General features: G+C 39.8%; 1 protein-coding gene across 4 annotated transcripts in view; it reads right to left on the reverse strand.

Annotated features, from left to right (window-relative positions):
• Window positions 1-18,090, reverse strand: part of CADM2 (cell adhesion molecule 2) — a 537,220-nt gene extending 519,130 nt beyond the window's left edge. For 3 of the 4 annotated variants that reach the window (XM_060770541.2, XM_060770543.2, XM_060770540.2), the window contains exon 1: window positions 17,345-18,090. In XM_060770541.2, coding sequence (XP_060626524.1) covers window positions 17,345-17,405 — 61 coding nt within the window. In that variant the 5' untranslated portion in view covers window positions 17,406-18,090. The remainder of the gene's footprint in view (window positions 1-17,344) is intronic. The other variant, XM_060770544.2, reaches the window with a different exon arrangement.
• Between the last annotated feature and the right edge of the window lie 2,747 nt (window positions 18,091-20,837).

The following is a 20,837-nucleotide window of genomic DNA, read 5'->3' on the forward strand; positions in this document are numbered from 1 at the left end:
TAAAGATGATGATGATTATTATTATGATTATTATTTTCTTATGCTCCAGGTTGTAAACCAGAAATTCAACACATTTTCAATTCACAGTTATATTGCTAATAGATAAATAAATGAGGAAAAAATGAAGTTCACTTCAGTTTCCACTCCATACCAACTCAGGGGTCTTTTAAAGTTGTTGATCAAAATGTCTTTTGGCAGAACAAGGAGTTATTTTTTCTTATGTTTTGAAATGAAGAAATAGATAAAGAACACATCTTTTCTAGATTCCTTTCTTGCCACTATAGGCATTAGCTAAGCCACTGATAATTTAAAAAGACAAAATAAACACCATTTTTAAAAGTTTTGTGCATGCATTATTATATTATTTATGATAAGATATCCAACGTATGCCCACAGATCCATCAACAAAAAATTAAATGTGAGTAGAACCAAAGTCCCTATCTACGTCAAGGAGCCTGCAATCTAAATATATTAAGGAACATTAAGCTTTTCCAAGAAATATGCACTGTTATTATAACGGCATACACCTAATTACAGTGCCCTTCAGAAATTTGCCAATTCAATAGTCTCCCAAAGGAAACGTTAATATAAAGCCAATAAATAAGACAAACATTGAATTGGGAGGGGGGGGGTCACAATCAAGAAAGTAATACATTTTCAAATAATAAGTTAGCCATTCATTAACCAATTTAGAATTGTATACTTTTGTTCTTGTTTCTGACATCATGTTTCTTATATTATGCATTTTGTTGTGTTTAATTTTTGTTGTTTTGTATCTTATTTTGTTGTATTATTTTTTGGCTTGGTCCCATGTTAGCCGCCTTGAGTCCCCTTTGGGGAGATGGTGTGGTGGTGGGGTATAAATAAAGATGATGATGATGATGATGATGATTATGATTATTATTATTATTTTCTTATGCCCCAGGTTGTAAACCAGAAACTCAACTCATTTTCAATTCACAATTATATTGCTAATAGATTATAATTTAAAATATTAAATATATTAGTTTAATACATGTACAAATAGAAGGAAGGTTGTCAAGTGATGCTAGTTGTGATGATGATGATGATGATGATGATGATGATGATTATTATTATTATTATTATGTCTTACCCACCTCTCCTTGTGGCAGGTATACTTAAAAAACACAATCTTTGTAAAAATACCACAATACATATATTAAAATGTATTTCTATAAGCAACATATACAACTAATTTCAGGTATCTTTCAAGATGTGAAATATGCAATGCCTTTCATTTTTATTAACAATAGCCATGATTGTGCTTAACATTTTTTAAAAGAACACAATACCCAAAATATAAATATATATCCTGAGAGGAAGTTCATATAGATTCCTATTATCTTTCAATTGATGCAAAATTTTTCTCATGCTTAAGATTTAAATTTTCTCATGCTTATAAAGGACAGATGAAAGAGAACCACTGGTGTAAAATACTAATTCTTTATTCTTAGGAACCATAAAACCAAATTCCTACTTAGAAAACAAAGCTATGTTCAGAAATAAGGCTGAAGAACTCAGTTAAGATACAAAGATGAAAGAACAGCACCACCTAGTTCCCTATCTAAAAGTTTCCAAACATTTCACTGTGATAGGTTTTACTTGTACAAAGCAGATTTCGGAAGAATAGTCATTATTTATATTAACCGTGCACACAAATTATTCACCTGAATATCCAAAACAATCTTGCCAACAGGTAGGAAACATTGTATTTAGCTTTCTTTGAAATTAATTTAGAGAACACTGTTTTAATAAAAAATGATGGATGACATGCTTTTCACTAAAAAAAAAAAAAAACAGCACTGCACTGGGTAGCCTTAATATTTTCCACTGCTCATATATTCTGTATTAGGAGAACTTATTTCATTCCATATGCATCCTACTTCACATTCTACTGGGCCTCAACATTAGCAGGCAATTTGTATATCACTTTTCTGTCACTGAGATTATCTCTTTTAAGTAAAAGCATGTGTATATATTAGGCCTGGGTAACAACGCAAAAATTTGTTTCTAAAATCGATTTGTATTTGGGGTTTTTTTTTGTTTCGATATTTAAAATAATTACAAAATTTTCCTTTTAAAAAGTTCGATATTTACGAAATTTTGTAAATGGTAAAAAATTAACGAATCGATTTCCGAAACAATAACGAATCGATTCGTTAATGGCGGACGCGACCGCGAAATACGCTAAAAAGCCTCCAAAAACTTCTGAAGCTTCCCTCTCCCTCTGTTGTTGACTGTTGGTGTGATATTATAATTTTTTTTCACTAATTAAACCATAAAACTGGCCCAGACATGCGGAAATAATAACGAAACGACCTCAGAACAATAACGAAACGAATACAATAACGAAATATGAAGCATTTACAAAACGTGTTTAAAAATTCGGTTTTTTTAATGATTGCTCCAGAATGGTTCGTTATCGTTTTGTAATTGGAAAAATTAACGAATTATTAACGAATTACAAATTAATGAAACGAAACCGCCCAGGCCTAGTATATATTCATATTTGTGAGGCCAACAATTATACATTAGTTTTTAAAAAATATTTATATTAAACAATGTTCTTCCTAAAAAATCAAAGGTAGATTTTTGAACATGTAAATATTTCTAAAAATTAAACTTGTAGCAGACTTATTGATATCTGGTTTAAAACTCCTTGAGTTTTGAGTCTAAATTAAACTGGAAACAGCCATTGCTGTTTATCTAATGCTCAACCAATATTTTTCATATTAGAAACTATCTGTAGAATCAAATTATTTCTTCAGGATTGTGAGAAACATCAAGATTAAAATCAAGATTTTCACACAATTTCTGCTCCAAATATAAAAGGAAGGAACAGTGACAGTTTTAATATAATAACAGCAAGAATTCTTTCCATTTTCAGTATTACAACCTGAAGGTTGCACTATCACTGTGGTAACATCTGCATTTACAATATTTAGATTTAAATTTGTTTAGATTTAAAAGGAAGGAGCAGTGGCAGTTTTAATATATTCAAACAATCATAATACCTGTGGTAAGAATAGTCTAATTCAACAATTGCTGTAATCTGAAATACTCAACATTTAATATTCCTTGGCAGTTTCCCATCCAATCATGAAGTAGGGCTCATCCTACTTAATCGCAAAGATCAGATGGGATCTGGTGCCTTCAGGATAATTTAGGAATTTTGTACTACATATCAACACTCTTCTATTAAAATCTAAATGATGAAAATACCAGTAATAATTCATAGTTGGTGAAGAGTCACATCATTGCTATGAGTGGATACCTTCATACTAATGCTGATAGAGAATGGCACTTGAATGCAACTGATGACAGAACACATGTCTGTGCTTAAGAAAGGACATTCTGAATTCTGCTCACAGTGTGACACCAACTCCAATAACATTACAATAAATCACTATGAACTCTAATACACAAAATGGTTTTCAAAACATTTTTTCTATATCTATACAAATGTTAGGTTTAGGATCGAAATGCAAATCATCATTCTGTGTTCTGATAAAATTATAATACCACATAGGTAGCTTCGGATATTATTCATTATACATTTCAGTGAGTGAAATCTGCATTGGTTTCCACCAGGTTCATCCAACTACAACCAGGTTTTTATCACTACAACTACAACCAGGTTTTTATCATCATCATTACCATCATCACCGTGACGGCCACTGTCATCAAATATATTTCTATGCTGTCCTTCCAAATTACAGCAAGCAAGAGGGAAACTATAGAAAAAATATTTTTTGAAACGCATTAATAAGAATTAGATCAGACAATTTCTAAAATTCTATCTGGAAAGACTTCTACTGATCTGCATATTGCATATAGACCTAACCTTAAAGGCTTCATCTAATACAGTGGCTCTCAACCTTCCTAATGCTGCCACCCCTTAATATAGTTCCACATGTTGTGGTGACCCCAACCATTATTTCTGTTGCTATTTCATAACTGCAATTTTGCTACTGTAATGAATTGTAATGTAAATATCTGATAGTCAGGATGTATTTTCATTCACTGGAAGAAATTTGTCACAAATATCCGATACACCCAAGTTTGAATACTGGTGGGGATGGGGGAGCGACTGATTTTGTCATTTGGGAGTCGTAGTTGCTGGGATTTATAGTTAATTTATCATCAAAGAGCATTCTGAATTCCATCAATGATGGAATTGAACCAAACTTGGCACACAGAACTCCCATGACTAACAGAATATACTGGAAGGGGTTGGTGGGCATTGACCTTGAGTTTTGTAGTTGTAGTTCATCTACATCCAGAGAACACTGTGGACTCAAACAATGATGGATCTGGAACATACTTGGCATGAATACTCAATATGCCCAAATGTGAAAATAGACTTGACATTTGGAAGTTGTAGTTGCTGGGATTTAAAGTTCACCTACAAGCAAAGAGCATTCTGAACTCCAACGATAGAAGTGGGTCAAACTTCCCACACAGAACCCCCAATGGCCAACAGAAAATACTGTGTTTTCTGATGGTCTTTAGCGACCCCTCTGACACCCCTCACAACCCCCCCCCCAGGGGTCCTGATCTCCAGATTGAGAAACACTGATCTAATATATGAAGCTAAGCAGGGTCAGTGACTGTTAATACTTGGATAAGAAGTTGTCAACAAATACCATGTGGTGTAGAGAACATTTCAGAGGAAGAAACTGGCAAAAACACCTATGTATATACAGCATACTTTCTTTCCAATTATTTTCAATGGGAGTGAAGGTGATGTGGACATTTGTTTGCTCTGCACTGCTGGGTATTTTACAAGGGCATTTTGAGAAGTGGGGCGGGGGGAGTGGCTGAACAAGGTAGTGAACCAAAGAAGGACCACTTGGTTTTTTTTAAAAGATCATTAGTGCTAGAAACAAACAAAAAACATATCACAAGAGCTTAAGCCTTGCATTGCTTTTGCAGATAGAGATTATGCATCACTTTATCCTCTTATAAGAAATAATAAATCCAGTATGTGTGTACATATTATATACATATGTAAGAGGAGTGTGACTAGGGATGTGAAAATCTGTCTTGATTTTGTTGTGTTTCACTGAATGTAAACTGTTACTTTTCAATGGCAAATCATACATATACATAGAATTTTCCCAATGTGCCCACTTATTTGTTTTTACCTAGTTCATGACTTTCCCTCACACAGTATTTTTATTTGTTTCAATTGTGAGCATTTTAGATTATCACATTTTAAATGAGGGTGTTATTTTGTCCATTATTTATTTTTCCAAAATATATCATAAGCCTCATATATGTGCACATTCTTAAGGCAATTTGTATTCTTTCACGATGCTCCTGTTATTAAAAATATTATATTTCATGGAATTCTTCTTCAATCCTAATAAAGGAAAAGACAACAAATAAAACTTTGAGTGACGTTTTGAGACCATTTTGATGAGCTATCAAAGATACATATTCCTTTTTAAAAGATCTAACCACTCCACAATGTCACACTAGTTGAGTGCTGCCAGAAAACTCACTGTAGTCTAAGCCTATTCAAAATTATCTGGAAATTGTCTGAATTTAGTAGGGTTTACTTCTGAACAAACATACATAGGATTGCACTGTAACAAAATATGGAACCAATTACATTCAAAATAGCAACACATTCTAAGTTGCTCAAACAGTGATAGAAGCAAACCAACAGAGTCCTTTGTTTCTAGTTCATTCCAGACACTGAACAGTTTTTTGTTAATGTAGGAATTGTAAAAAACAAAACAAAACAAAAAAACAAGCGATTTTTCCTAGATGGTGACTTTTGATGGCAGAGTGGGGCACCCAAGGTATTTCCACAATTCAGTGTCACTGTTTGGGCATCCCAAATCGATGACATAAGAGAACTGAGGGAGGTGGGGGCTCCTTCTTTGGAGCCTTTTAAACAGAGGCTAGATGGCCATCTGTCAGGGGTGCTTTGAATGCGATTTTCCTGCTTCTTAGCAGGGGGTTGGACTGGATGGCCCACAAGGTCTCTTTCAACTCTATAACTCTATGATTGTATTATTCTAACTCTTCAACAGATTGAAGAGGCCCTTGAGGGGAGCCACATGGGAGGAGAAGTTCTTTGTACTTATATATTATACACCTGCTCTTAGTCATTCCACACATTCCCACTGGGGCAACACTTCTTTTTCTTTCTTTTCTTTTTTCTTTCGTATTATATAGGGCAAGTCTCCTGTTAAGATGAACAGATTTATTCTTAATCCTATCATCACTTTTCTTTTATCATAATTGCTTGGTGCATATAACAGCTTTTCCAATCCAAAGGCAGGCATGTGCTATCTTTAAAGACCCATTCAAGATTTGCAGATCAATATTTTTGAGCAATGTTCTGGCACTTACAAATATCAACAATGAAAGAGACATATATAATCACATTGCGTTAACACACTTGCTAAAAAAGCACAATCCAACTCAGAAGTAAATCCCCACTGAGCTTCCTAGGTACACATTCACAGGACTGCAGCCTAAATTTACTATGTATGTAAAAAAATCCACTTACTACAGACTGCTAGCCAATATCCTTAGTCGTCTCTATGGAGAATAGCTACAATCCCATTTTAATGATAAAAGTAATCTGTAGCGCATTTTTCTAGCAGATAAACAAACAATGTGCAAATGAAATATGACAAGCCCAACAGGTTTTTACAGTGACTTTGAAGATAATTTTTCATATATTTTAATATAAATATAAAAAGGAAAACAAAAACAAGCTAGTTGTTAATACAGCAAATACCTTTTTAAAAAAGTTTTGAAGCATGGCCTAAAATAAAAGTAGCAAATTCATACCTCATTGAGCATTGAGGAATACAGTATGCATGAATCTCAACTGCATGTCCAACTTTTTTAAACAATTAAAATATACCCAGATTTTGTGATTTAACTTCATCAGTGCCTCCATGTATTCCATTCTCGGGATATTCACATAACATGTAACAGAAAGACAAGAATCATCTATTTGCCAGATGAAGTGGCATACCGCCAAAGGAGCACACATATTTATTGAGAGGATGATAACTGGGGTAAGGTTAAAGGTAAAACCTCTGATGTGGCCATTTAGGAAGCACAGTTGCTTGGTGTTCCTATTAAAGTCCCTGCTGGACTAAGGGAAAAAGAACTGGTGACTATGATTCATTGAAAGCTGCAGGGATTAAGCTGACATGCTTTAATCTTCTGTTACTTTGTTGCTTTTCCCAGCTGCCCAGCATCAACCAACCAAGAAAGAGAATACAGAAGAACAACAATCAACTGCAACCCAGAGGGATGGCAAATCGTTTATTTCATACATGTGGAACCTGTAACAAAATTTTTCAGTTCACCTCCCCTAATAGAAGTGCTCCTAACCAGGCTTCAAGTCAACCATTTCCTCTGAAGAGGACTTTCATTACCATTCTTCCTTGTGCCCATAGTTTTTCATCCATTCTCTGTGGCTACAATGTATGCTCAGACCTTAATAAGCTATTTTGTATTGGAGAGGTGCCTTAGGGTACACAATATATGGGCTATGGATACAGTCACAGATATAATATGTATTTCTGCAAATTTCAGGATTCTTCTGAGCATGTTTATGTGTTTCCGTTGTATCTAATTATTCTTGTTTGGCTATATAAGTGATTCACGCTTGCCACTAAGAAGGAAAAGACCAGTATGGCTTTGTATTATTTTCATTTATGTAAACTTCAGGTTATTTTTCTTACAGACTGTCTCCACTTGCTATTGGAACAGAAATAAGAATCTGTCAAGCAGCCATATATGCGACAGTATTTCCAAAACTGTTCCATAAATAAAGACATTTGTGAAGCAACAAATGAGGAAACTTCCAATGAATTTAAATCTAATTCCAAAACTGATTTCTTATACTCACAAGTAATTAATTTAGCCTCTTTCTAGTTAGGGAATACCGAGAGCAGTCTCTTGCCATATTGCATAGCAAGAAGGGAAACAGGTCCACTAACACACTGATAATCCAGCAGATGTAGGTCAGTTTGGTATTTTCCATTTGTTCACATATTTATCCCCAAGGATCTACTGCAACTGACACTGTGAGGTAATTTGTCCTTAAATTTTCTCAGAGTTGCCAGACATTTTTAAGCCACCGGGACTGAGAGCTTTGTGAAGCAGAGACAGATTTAATGCTCATCAATATTGTTGGATAAAATACAGCAAGTCTTTTTATACTGAGAGAAATATACAAAACTAGAGGAAGGAATGAGAAAAATTGGTAAGATTATGGATGAAAGGACAGTATACGGTATTCAACACAGTAAATTAATATTTTTATTAGAAATTCCAGAAACTTCTATATCATCACAGCACAGCAGTAGTTGAATATACTCTATGCTGCACCATGGCCCCGTAAACTATATAAAAGGCCTTACTTCTAATTATCCTTCGTTGATCATATTTCTCAAAGCTGTATTGTTGTATGACTCAACTCTTCCTTCTCCAAATATTGAGCAACTTATTGAAATGAATTACTGTGTTTTTACAAATGAGTCACAAACAAAACAAATTCAAGTGTTATGCATATATCTCACTGGTTGCTCCAACACAGAAATCTTCATTTGATGCTTCTGGAATTTGTTCAGATAAATTTTGAGCGAGTCCATCATACCTTAGGTCCCTAAGCCAAGGATAGACTCAGGAACCCAAAGGTTTATGCTTCCATTCCCATAATTTCCCAAATAAATAATTAAAATAACTGAAAATACAAAACAAATTTCTCTTCACCAGAATTGACAAATTTAATGATTCCTTAAGTGGTTAAGCAAGCCTGACAAACTGCAAACAAGGATTTTTGCCTGCATTTGTATTGAATGTCTTTAATAGGTTTTAAAAAAAAATGGAACTGCCAGTAGGTTTTTTCCTTTTTCAAAGAATTTGCAGACTCACTACACCCATAGGAAGACTTTATGCCTTCTCCAAAGACATGTCTGGGGCTTTGTGCAAGATCAGCCTTTACATTTTGAAAGTATTTGAAAAGCACGCACTTTATCAATTATCTTGTCACTGAACTATTGGCATTGAAATTACAGTTACCACAATGATGACCCTAAATAATAAATCTGCAAACTTTCAGGAAAGAGAAATACCTAAGAAGGAAACTCATGCAAGTTAAAGGAAAAAGAAAGCCTCCAGTTATTTTTATGTAGGTTTTATGACCACTTAACAGAGCAATAAAATATATACCAAGCAATTATAATTACTTTTATTTAGGGGGAGGGGTCACTTTGCAATGGTGGGACAAGATCCTCATTATGCAAAGATCATGGCCTCTGGTGGTCAGCTGATCCCCAATTTGGGTTATTCTGCAGCAAGGAACACCAAGATCTATGAGTGCTACTTACTAGATTACTAATCCAGACAAACCCAGAAACAACACTGTTATAATTAGTATCGCTATTTTTGAATCAAAATGATATACGATATGCAGTGGTATAGAGCACATGGTTGACATCCAGTTGTCTCAATCACTGCTGGTAAACAGGTCTCCCCTGCCCATTCCACTACCTACAGCCTTGATTATGTGCCCCTAAATCTACTCCAGAAGAAGACAGAAGGAGGAAATCCCACTGCACAAGTGCAAGATTACTCATTCAATTCCAGTGTTTTCTTATGCTTATTTACAAGTGAACAGTCAGCACCCAACATACTCATACAATCAAGAAAATTATGAAAATTATGATTTTCTGTGTATTTGGGTACTAACAAAAAGTTATTTTCCCCTTCATCCTAAATTATAAACAGAAGTCCGTGACCACATCTTATTTTTTAAATAATAAGGTGATCAAATTAATGTATTAAACCTGAAGTCTATAGAAACTTTTGTTTCTTTCATTTATATTTAAATATAAGCCACTTTTCTTACCACAGACCCCAACCAGTAGCAGAAACCAGACATGGAATTTTTTTTTCTAATTGCTCTTGGGATATTTTTTTCCAGTTGATGTGGTCAGCAGTTCTGCTAGTAATTCATGACATCTGGATGGTAAGAAAAGTTAGGTGATAAACAGATCACTTACATCAAAGGTTGGGGAGTACCTCTCAATTTCAACCTGTGAACTACCTCAGGGACTACACAGTTCCTTGGAAGTCTTTTAAAAAATCAATTTGGGCATGACTTTTGTGTGGCTCGGTCTCACCTAGCATTTATATATGGAACTTAGATAAAAATCGAAGAGTAATCCTTCTGATTTTTGAATGCTTTGCTTAGCTATTCAATAAATGGTTGTAGCTATAAGGACAGTCATAGCTCAGAACTAAACACATCCTTTCAAAGTAGAAGGTCCCAGAATTTGACATCTTCAGTCAAATTGACATCTTCATTCAAAAGGAATCATATAGTAAAAAACTTGAGGCAGTCAGTAAACAGTGGAGAAGAAATCAGAAGTATCAAGTACTCATGTTCAGATTAGTGTAGATATTATACCACATATCACCTTCTTTTCCTATGAGGAAGATTCTTGGCTAGCCAAGCTGATGAACAAGCTATATAATGTATATGTTTTCAAAAATGTGATGTAATTGCATACAACTCTTTAAATTGTGCTATTCATTTTTTCCTACTTATACTATGTAGAGAGAGAAATTAAAATGTAACATAAAATATTATATTACAGCTTATACCATAGCATAACATAGATGTTATTAACTAATTCATAACATTCCTTTCCAGCTGAGATTTTTTTTTTTTTGTCGTGTCAGGAGTGACTCCTGGTGTGAGAGAATTGGCCGTCTGCAAGGACGTTGCCCCGGGGACACCTGGATGATTTTGATGTTTTTATCATCCTTGTGGGAGGCTTCTCTCATGGCCCCGCATGAGAAGCTGGAGCTGATAGAGGGAGCTCATCCGCCTCTCCCCGGATTCGAACCTGTGGCCTGTCGGTCTTCAGTCCTGCCGGCACAAGGGTTTAACCCACTGCGCCACCAGGGACTCCTCCAGCTGAGATGAAGACATAGGACACAAACATTATCTTCCTTTGCTCCTACTCTTCAGTCTGTTCCAAATGATGTTGATAAAGTAAAGATGCCAAAAGACATACATTTCATAATCCATATTGGTGTAATATTTGATAATTTGAACAAGAATGTGTAGTCCTCCCATACGAGTCATGCATAAGAAAGAGGAAAGTAGGCATACACAAGAAATATGGGTTGCTTTAGTGTAACTGACAGCTGAACCTGTCAACATGACCTCACAAGCACCTCCTATAGTCATAGAACAGGAACTGGTCACATTTCTCCACTCCCTAGTGACAGTGAACCAAAAGCAAAAGTCATTGATGACAACCCTTGTCTATGTCTACCATTGGAGGCACTCCGCTTAGATCACAAACCACTGCTAAAATAATGTCTGCTGGTTTTTAGATAAAGGTAACAACACCCTTTACCTGTATGTCCAATGGCAGGATTCTCTTCTTGGGCCTTGAAATGCTCTTTATGGTTCTGCCATGTGCTTTTGCTATGTATAATCAGATTGGCTACTGGGGCTATGTTAAGCATGTTTTGATTTTCTTCTGTATTACCATATGTATTCAGCTATAACTATGCTTACTGTACATACTTAAATGTTCATATATGTAATATGCATTAGAATATAAGAGAAAACTGCTTATTAGAAAATTAGTTGTTTGGTAGAGAATGGCACAGCTAAACCTTGCTAGTAGTTAGAAATGCAGGCATATCTTGTCTGGACTGATTGATGGCTTTTGTTTTGAGGAGAAGAAACTACCCAAGGCTTTTCTCATGTGAAAGTTGAGAGGGTGGAAATGGGGTAATATGATTTGATTGCCTGGCCAGTGAAAGAAAAGACATTCACTATTTGACAAATGGGAAAATAGTGCATAGAGTATTTGAATTGTATAACCTCTAAATATGTGATGCTTATGATGCTCATCAGTTCTGATAATAACTAGGATATATCACATGGTCCTATTTTTCTTAAATAAACACATTGCCTCACATCTCCTGACTTACCCAGCTGAACAACCCAAGGTAGAAGCATTGACTATCTGGCTTCATCCCATTGTTCCTAGTGGAACATGGGAAACCTCCCATGCTACCATGACAGTGGCATGCTCCACTTGCTGCTCCTTTAAACATAGACATCACCGGAAGTAGTCGTGTGTCGTGTAATGGGAGCTGGCGGGCTCCGTGCTTAAAGGAGTGGTGAAGTGGAGTATGCTACTGATTCTTCTCCCTTCTGATGAGACTGTATGCATCTAATACAGTGAGTTGTGCCCATGTCTAATCAAATAGTGAGAAAATGTGTTGTTTTCCATAACAGAGCAGCACAGCTTCCCCTATGGAAATTGATAGAATATTTATATCTGGTTAAGTTACAAAAACTGATATACCTGTCAAAATGTATATCTGTCACAAAGAGTAGACTTGAAATCATCTCTGTAACTACTGTAGTCACATATGCTTAGATCAATTCTTTTTTGTGACTTTATGAATGGCTGAGGGGGAAATATATAAGCAGAGACTTGAAAATAATAGCCATAAATATAAGAAATTCTAACAAAAAGAAGCACTTTATTTAATTCCCAGGTATAATAATGATAACAAATTACCTTTACATAATAAAGCATGAATATCATTCTAAATAAATTACTTCCTACAGACACAAGGACTGCACTTATGAGTTTGCCTGAGTTGTACCATTAAAGAAGCAATACACCTCCCTGGAAGTTTTGTCCATTCATTATATACATATTTATTTCTATTTAACATTCTTCAAGAAACCAATTTAACTTTACATATAAACAAATTAGAGCTACAGTCCTGTTCATAGTAACTTGAAGATTCTCCTTTAGGACTTCTTCCCTAGGACACCCAAGTCAATATGCCAAGATTTAGCTGACAGAGGGGTGTTTGTTTATTATCACTTTACATATCTTAAGCTGGTGCCTTACATTTCTGTTTTATTTAAAACATTTTTCTATTAAATGTATGGAAGAGTTTACATACACCCTTTGTTTATTGGGATTTAAAATCATAATGATTTTAAATAAACTTCAAACCACCAGGATTTTGTGGTATGCATATAATGATGGAAGAGGCAAAGAATGTTTGGTTCATGGTTCTAAACATAATTAAAATATAGTGTTATTTGCAAAACCAAAGTTCTCAAAACAGATACAAAAATGTCAGAATATTTAAATATCACCTCATTTTGAAGATCACCATGACCACTAGGGTAGTTTTATGACATAACAGAAATCATTTGAGACAACGCGTTGTTTCTACTTATTCTTAAGAGAAAGGGGGAATATGTTCCTGATTCATAAACTTATCAGCATGATGTTTTGAAAGGGCATATCACAATCACACTCAAACGGAGTATTAGCTAGTCATCTGCTGACAATCACTCACTGAAATTTTCACTTCAATCACACTTTTTCTCAAGGAGCTGGTGGAGTTGTTTTGTGAAATATTTACTCAGTGCTAGTGAACTGCTGAGTAACAGTTTCTGCATGTAATTCAGAGCGACCCAGTATTTTCACAAAAGCACAGCACATTAAAGCATTAGATGCCATTTGCATTATCACACAGCAGGGGGCTACAGCAGCTACAATTCTGGGACAATTCTAACACCTCTATACACATGAAGTACAGTAAAAAATATTTATTGCTGCCATTTCACACCACACATTATGCAATTCATAGCTTTTGAAAGTACATTACATAGCTAATGACTGCCTTTAGATTGTTCAAGTAAGCTTATAATTAATTTTGTAATGCTGATAAAATCCACCAGTTTCAAATATTTAGCTTTGCAAATTTATCATGTAGTTTTGAAAATCAAAATAATGCCATTAAGCATCCCAAGAAATAAATGTAACATTATTTTTCACTACAAAGGGGGTGGTTTGGGATATATGGGTGGAGCTACACTTGCATAATCAGGAGGACCTATTTTTACTGCAGCTAATACTGACTGAACCTAAGCAAAAACGTTCATTTTGAGACCTAGGTGACAAAAATATTCTAACTCTCCCTAAGGAATCTCTCTCACACACTTTTGGTCTTTTAGATTGGTATCACTAAATGGCATGAAGGTACTTAAGTAATACTTTTCCATTTTGTACAGAGATACCTGGAACTTCAACAATGTATGTCTTTAAAGGTACAAATCATTATCATCATAGCTGATCATATTTATGGAAAACCATTCTAATACAAAGAGATTCCCATATAGTCAATTTTGACTATACAAACATAAGTATAAATCAGTATCAGGGAGTCACTTGCTGACTACATATTAATATGACTACCCCACTTAAGGTATTAGGGAACCAGGTGACTTTTCACTTCAATGTTCTTCAAGGAAATTAAAAACTCTGGACCTCTTCAGTAAACATCTCCAGAAAGCTTGGTTTCGTATAGATTTAAGCAGTTTAAATCGTTGTTCCAATACAATACAACCTGCAGATGAGAAATGAAAACAGGCTAAAGGAGCCTTGAACTGATCAAATGAAAAGTTTGGAAAGCAAATTTTGACAGCAGAACTCTATATTTTCCAGACAACAGTGATGGTGTCTATATGCACTAAATATACTGAATATAGGAATGCATCAAAAGTTATTAACTAAACAAAATACAGGAAATTGCAGGCAAAGTGTGAAATGTAAAACTGTTTTAAGCAACACTTGCTATGGATGTATTTCCTGTGTCAGAATGGTTTCTTTGCCATGACAGAAAAACCAGGATCAGAAAAAAGGACAAACAAGTCAATCGGCAACATATTAAGAAGTAGCTGGCCACTTGATTTTAATTATGAGGGAGGAGACTGGTAAAAGTGCTTTATAAAGCATCCTTCTGGGCTTCAGCTTGTGGGACAGAATGCTTGAAATGTTGTTTTTGTCAATTGTTGCTGAAAACAAAACTGGTGGGTTTGGCTGTCAAAATGCCTCGTATTTTTAAAACAAATCAGGAAAAGGACCAGGTAGATAATACGACAAGAATCTGGCTGTTTCTTATGCCACTTGGAAAGGCCCAGATTGATTACCTTCAGGCAGGCGATACCCAAGAGCAACCTACTGAATGGCATTTTTCCCTTTACCTGATTCTGTCTGCAGTGGTGCATTTTCCCCCTGGCACATTCACTGAACTGCTCTTTTTAAAAAATAAAATACTCATATCTAGATGAACAGATACCATTTTAAAACATAAGGTGGCTATGGAACACATTGTGTGCTGAATGCATGTACTCCATCCCAAAAATATCAAGTTTTCCTTCACCAGAAGCAACCACAATTACACTGATGAGAAAAATCAATAACAGAGAGCCTCCCCCTCCTTGTGAAGCAAAGGGAATTGGCACTTCACATGGAAATGTAACAAGAGAGGCAACCCCTACATATGCCACCTGCCAGATTCCCCAATAAATAATCCCATACAGCAGCATCACACCAGCTCCTAGTAATGTGACATTCCCAGGAGCTCAGACAGATCCATAAGGAAAGCAAACAGCCCTATAAAACCATTGCAGTCGCAAAGCGAAATCATTTCATTTCCTTTCAGCACCGCTTTCTCAAAAATGCTGCTTCCTGGAAAATGAAACAGGGGCTGTGAGCATGCAGGTTTCCAGATACAGCAGAGTCACCTACTCCAAGATTACTTCAGTTTGTGGTGGGCAGCGGATGGAGTGGAGGAGGGAGCTTCCACCGCCTTCCCCAGAGACTTAATCTCCTGATACTGCAAGTGCATGGCAGCATGAAATACAATAAACTTTATAATGCTGCTGCTACTGAAGAAGAGACAGTCGGGGAAGGAGGGATACCTCACAAGGTCACACAGCTCTTTCCAAATTCCCTAAACACAAAGAGACCAAGACAATTCTTCCTGAGGAAAGCATGGAGAAGTTGCTGATGCTTGCTGACCTCATTTAGAGCCCCCCAAAGCTATCTAAATGATCACTTAACACTCAAAGACTCCTTCCTGGCAACACATTTGGCTCTCTAGCCACCCCATTCTCCCTTTGCTTATGGGAAAGGGAAGGAAAAAACAGGGCAGCACATGCCTCTCTCAGCCACATACTCCAACACTGCAGCCATAAAGAGAGCGAGAAAGAGAGAGAGGGAGAGATGCGCACACAAGCACATCCATTACCCTCATTGCACATTCCAGCACCACATCCACATTCTCTCAGGGACAACAGAGCCTCTCTGTTGGCTCCTTAATGCACATCACCATTTAATTTGATTTCCGAGCACTGAGGTGAGGGGGAGGCATGATGCGCCGGGAGCTGGAAATGTGCTGCCTTGCTTTCCAGCCCTTCCTCACCTCCACCTATTTCCGCAACCGTCCATTTGCCTAAAGACAGTAGTTTTGTACCTTCCCTTCCCCTGTAAGTGGTGCATTTATTTTATTTCCACTTGATGCCTCAACCTTGCGCAAATAAGGATGAGAAACATGGGGCAAATGGCACAGTGTTTGGGAAGGGGTTGCCAGGAGGGATCTATTCCGTATTGCCGGTGATGGGAAGGAGGGATCCAGGGAAAGGATCTTTCAGGCACCCAGATTTGCTCATCTTGAAGTCTCCCTTCCCCAAAGGAAACCACTCCTGGACCAGCCCTTTGGCTTTCAGGCTTCGAGCCCCCACTCCGGGATGGCGAGGCTGAGCACACGCTGTTCTCCTGGCTGCATTCATTCCCCCTTTTCACTTTTATGGACGGATTCGGTGGGGGGTGAAGGAGGGTGATAAAGGCTGGCAGGAAGGGAAGGTTACGAGGAGTTGAAAGGAAGGGGGGAGGGGAGAGAAGCTGCAAGGCTCACAAAGGGGGGGGGGGAGGGGGAGAGAGGGGGGAGGCATGAGGGAGGGCGGAGAAGGATTAATGCCTGTGCACCACTTGGAGGGGGAAAAACGCGGAGTCAGTGGGGCTGGAGGGGAAAGAGGGGGAGGCGAGGAGGAGGGGAAGGAAAGGCATGAAGGAGGGAATCCGGATCTGTGGGAAGCGGGGCGTCCGTCGGTGTGTGTTGTGAGGGGGGAGACAAATGAGGGGCAGGTTGGGGACGGGTCTCCAGGAGGGGGGGGGGAAGTCTCCAGGGGAGGGAGGGATTCGTCCCTCTGGGGAGACAAATGAGGGGCAGGTTGGGGACAAGTCTCCAGGCTGAGGAAGGGGAGGGGAGGGGAGGGGAAGGGAGGAGTGGGAAGAAGGTCAAGCGAGGGGACTGGGGCTGAAGGGGGGAGGCGATGGGTCCAGAGCCCGAAGTTAGGCGCGAGGAGGGGGGGGGCAAAGGAAGAGGAGGAGGAGGAGGAGGAGGTGGAGGAGGGCCGGGGCGGGGGTGGTACCTTGGATGAGGATCCCGCAGAGGCTGTATAAGCGCAAGACGACGCTCGGTTTCAGCCGCATCCTGGGGGCTTCCCTCGGGCGGGCCGGGCGCGAGGCAGAGAATCCCGCAGCTGCTGCTGCTCCTTGCTCCTCTTCTCCTGCCTGGGTCCGTCCTCCCCGCGGAAAGAGCCGCCACACCGCGTCCTCCTCCTCTTCCTCCTCCTCCTCCTCGTCCGCAGTGTCTTCTTCTCCCTCGGCCCCTCCGGTTGCGGCGGGGTGAAGCGGGGGAGCGGGGTGGCGTGGGCGGGCGGCGGGGGCCCGCGGTGTCGGCTGCCGGCTCAACCCTCCCCTCCCGGACCGAGGCGGGCTCCCCCCCAGCCTCCTCCGCCTTCCCGAGGCGTCGCGCACCAGGCGCCCCCCACTCCTCCTCCTCCTCCTCCTCCTCCTCCTCCTGCTTGTCTTCCTCGAGGAGCCCCTTGTCTTGAAGGCAGGCGAGCGAGGGAGCTCCTTCCCTGGGCTGCTCCTTCTCAGGGCAGCTCCTTCTCGCCCTCTTCGTCTTCTTCTTCTCTCTCTCTTTGTGTGCGTGTGCGCGCGGGAGCGGGCTCTGAGGAGACCCCCTGCTCAGCCGCAAGAGCAGCCCCTTTCGCCTTCCTCCGCCGCTTCGCACGCGCTCCCTTCCGCGCGCGCGGGGAGACTGCTCCGCCGCCGCCGCTAACGCTGCACGAGCCGCCGCTTTTCCAGCTCGAGACACAAGGGCAATCTCCGCGCGCGCGCCGCGTCCCCCCTCCCCTCCAGTCCTCCTCCTCCTCCTCCTCTCTCCCCACTCCAAGCCCCCCCCCTTTTCCCCAACCAGGCTCCGCCCTCTCCCAAGCCATGCTTCTCTCCTCCTCCTCCTCCCCCAACTTTCGAAACCACGCCCTCTCTCTCTCTTCCTCTCTCTCAGGGATTTAGACGTCCCTCCCTCATCCTGCCCCCCCCCCCTTTTTAGTTGACAGGCAGCCGTATCTTTCCAATGGAAGAGGGCGTCTCCTGGCCCATCCAACCTGGAGGGAATGAGATGGAGTGGAACCTCATCCTCACATATCCCTTCCCCCCCCCCCTTGTTTGGAGGAGACTTTTCCCTCCAAGCGTCTCCTCCCTTCCTCTTCTTCTTGCCTCAACTTTAGACTGGCGTGGAGTCCAGCCTATGAGAAGGGGCGGCGAGGCGTTGCTCTCCTCAGCCAATGGGGAAATCCCGGGGAAGCATTAAAAGGGGGGCGGAAAGGAGGCAGGAGCGAAGTCGCTGTCCAAAGGTGGTCCTGAAAGGGGGACTTCGAGAGGGAGAAGGCGGCGGGCGAGGCCTGAAACGGTGCCCACTGGAAGGCGATTGAGAAGCAGCGAGCGAGCCAGCGAGGAGAAAGAGAGAGAGAGAGAGAAAAATGGGTCACCGCGCAGGCAACAATAGCGGCAGCGGAGCCTTCAAAGGGGGAAAGGCAGGCTGGGAGAAGGCGACGCCAGGAGAGGACGAGGCGGCGCGTGCGGAAGGGCACGAAGCGGGAAAAGGAAGGAAGGAAGGAAGGAAGGAAGGAAGGAAGGAAGGAAGGAAGGAAGGAAGGAAGGAAGGAAGGAAGAAGCCTCGCAGCCCGGCTGAGCAGAGATGAGCTGAGCGCCGGACCCTTCGCGCTCCCTCCCTTGGGACACCCAGAGCCTTTGGGAAGCCCCCTCCTGACCCAATGCTTGAGGGCAACCTCGCGGCTTCTATTGACGCAGATGAAGGAAGCAGTCTCCTCGGCATCCTTTTCTGTCTCTGCGTTTCATTCATTTTTTTCCTTCCCCCTTTTACCAAATAGACCTCTAGGTGGCTTTCGCTATATATACATTTATACTGGAATAACAACAGCAAGGACTAAAGGCAGCTCGTTATTTCCTTCTAAATATATACCTGTATATCTATATATGTATATGTATGTATATATCTATATAAATAAAAATGTAATGTTCGTTTGTGGGATTAACATAACTCAAAAACAACTGGACGAATTGACACCAAATTTGGCCACAAGACACCTAGTAACCCAAGAAGTGACCATCACTCAAAAAAATTGATTTTGTCATTTGGGAGTTGTAGTTGCTGGGATTTATAGTTCACCTACAATCAAAGAGCATTCCAAACTCCACCAATGATGGAATTGAACTAAACGTGGCACACAGGATCCCCAGGACCAACAGAAAACACTAGAAGGGTTTGGTGGGCATTGACCTTGACTTTGGGAGTTGTAGTTTACCTACATCCAGAGAACACTGTGGATTCAAACAATGATGGATCTGGACCAAACTTGGCAAGAATACTTAATATGCCCAAATATGAACACAGATAGAGTTCAGGGGAAATAAACCGTGACATTTGGGAGCTGTAGTTACTGGGACTTACAGTTCACCTACAAACAGATAGCGTTCTGAACCCCATGAACTGTTTACCCACAAGCATAGAGAAATTACATATATTAGAAACCAACACTTTCTCATTACTTTATTTTCTAGATCACCAGACTACTTTGCTTTGCAATCTCTCTTGATTGGCTGCCTCTCTCCTGAGGGGGAGGGTGAAACCCCCTTCCACACTCCATCGTTGCCAGGAGGCGGGATTAGAACGCTGCTCTGGGCAAAAGCAACCATTCATTAACTGGGAGGCAAAACCCACAAAACAGTGATTCCACAAAAAGTGAACCATGAAGTAGTGAGGGAACACTGTATTTCTGATGGTGTTAGGAACCCCTTTGACAGAAAAGGCTGAAGATCTGTCTGCCTGACCTTCTCTTCCTTGGTGTTGGTGAACTACAACTCCCAGAATTCAAAAACAGCGCCCCAACCCCACCAGTATTCAATGCTGGCCATGTAGGTTTGGTGCAGATCCATTGTGGGCTGGGTTCAGAATGCTCTTTGGATGTAGGTAAACTATAAATCCCAGCAATTACAACTCCCAAATGTCAATGTCTGTTTACCCCACACTCCAGTGTTCACATCTGGGCATATTGGGTATCCGTGCCAAGTTTGTTCCAGATTCATTATTGTTTGAGTACACAGTGTTCTCTGAATGTAAGTGAACTACAACTCAAAAACTTAAGTTCAATGCTGACCAAACCTTTTCATTATTTTCTTTTGGTCATGGAAGTTCTGTGTGCCAAAATTGGTTCAATTCCATAGTTGGTGGAGTTCGGAATGTTCTTTGATTATAGGTGAACTATAAATCCCAGCAACTACAACTCCCAAATGACAAAATCAACCCCCTCCATTCAAATTTGGGCATATTCAGTATTTGTGCCAAATTTGGTCCAGTTAATTAAAAATATATCTCACATATCAGATATTCATATTACAGTTCATAACAGTAGCAACATTACAATTATGAAGTAGCAACAAAAAATATTTTTATGGTTGGGGGTCACCACAACATGAGGAACTGTATTAAGGGGTCACAGCACTAAGAAGGTTGAGAACCACTAATATATATGGTTGTCCTCACTGCTTTTTCCT

Source organism: Anolis sagrei, chromosome 3 (genome assembly GCF_037176765.1).
Source record: "Anolis sagrei isolate rAnoSag1 chromosome 3, rAnoSag1.mat, whole genome shotgun sequence".
Lineage (NCBI taxonomy): Eukaryota > Metazoa > Chordata > Lepidosauria > Squamata > Dactyloidae > Anolis > Anolis sagrei.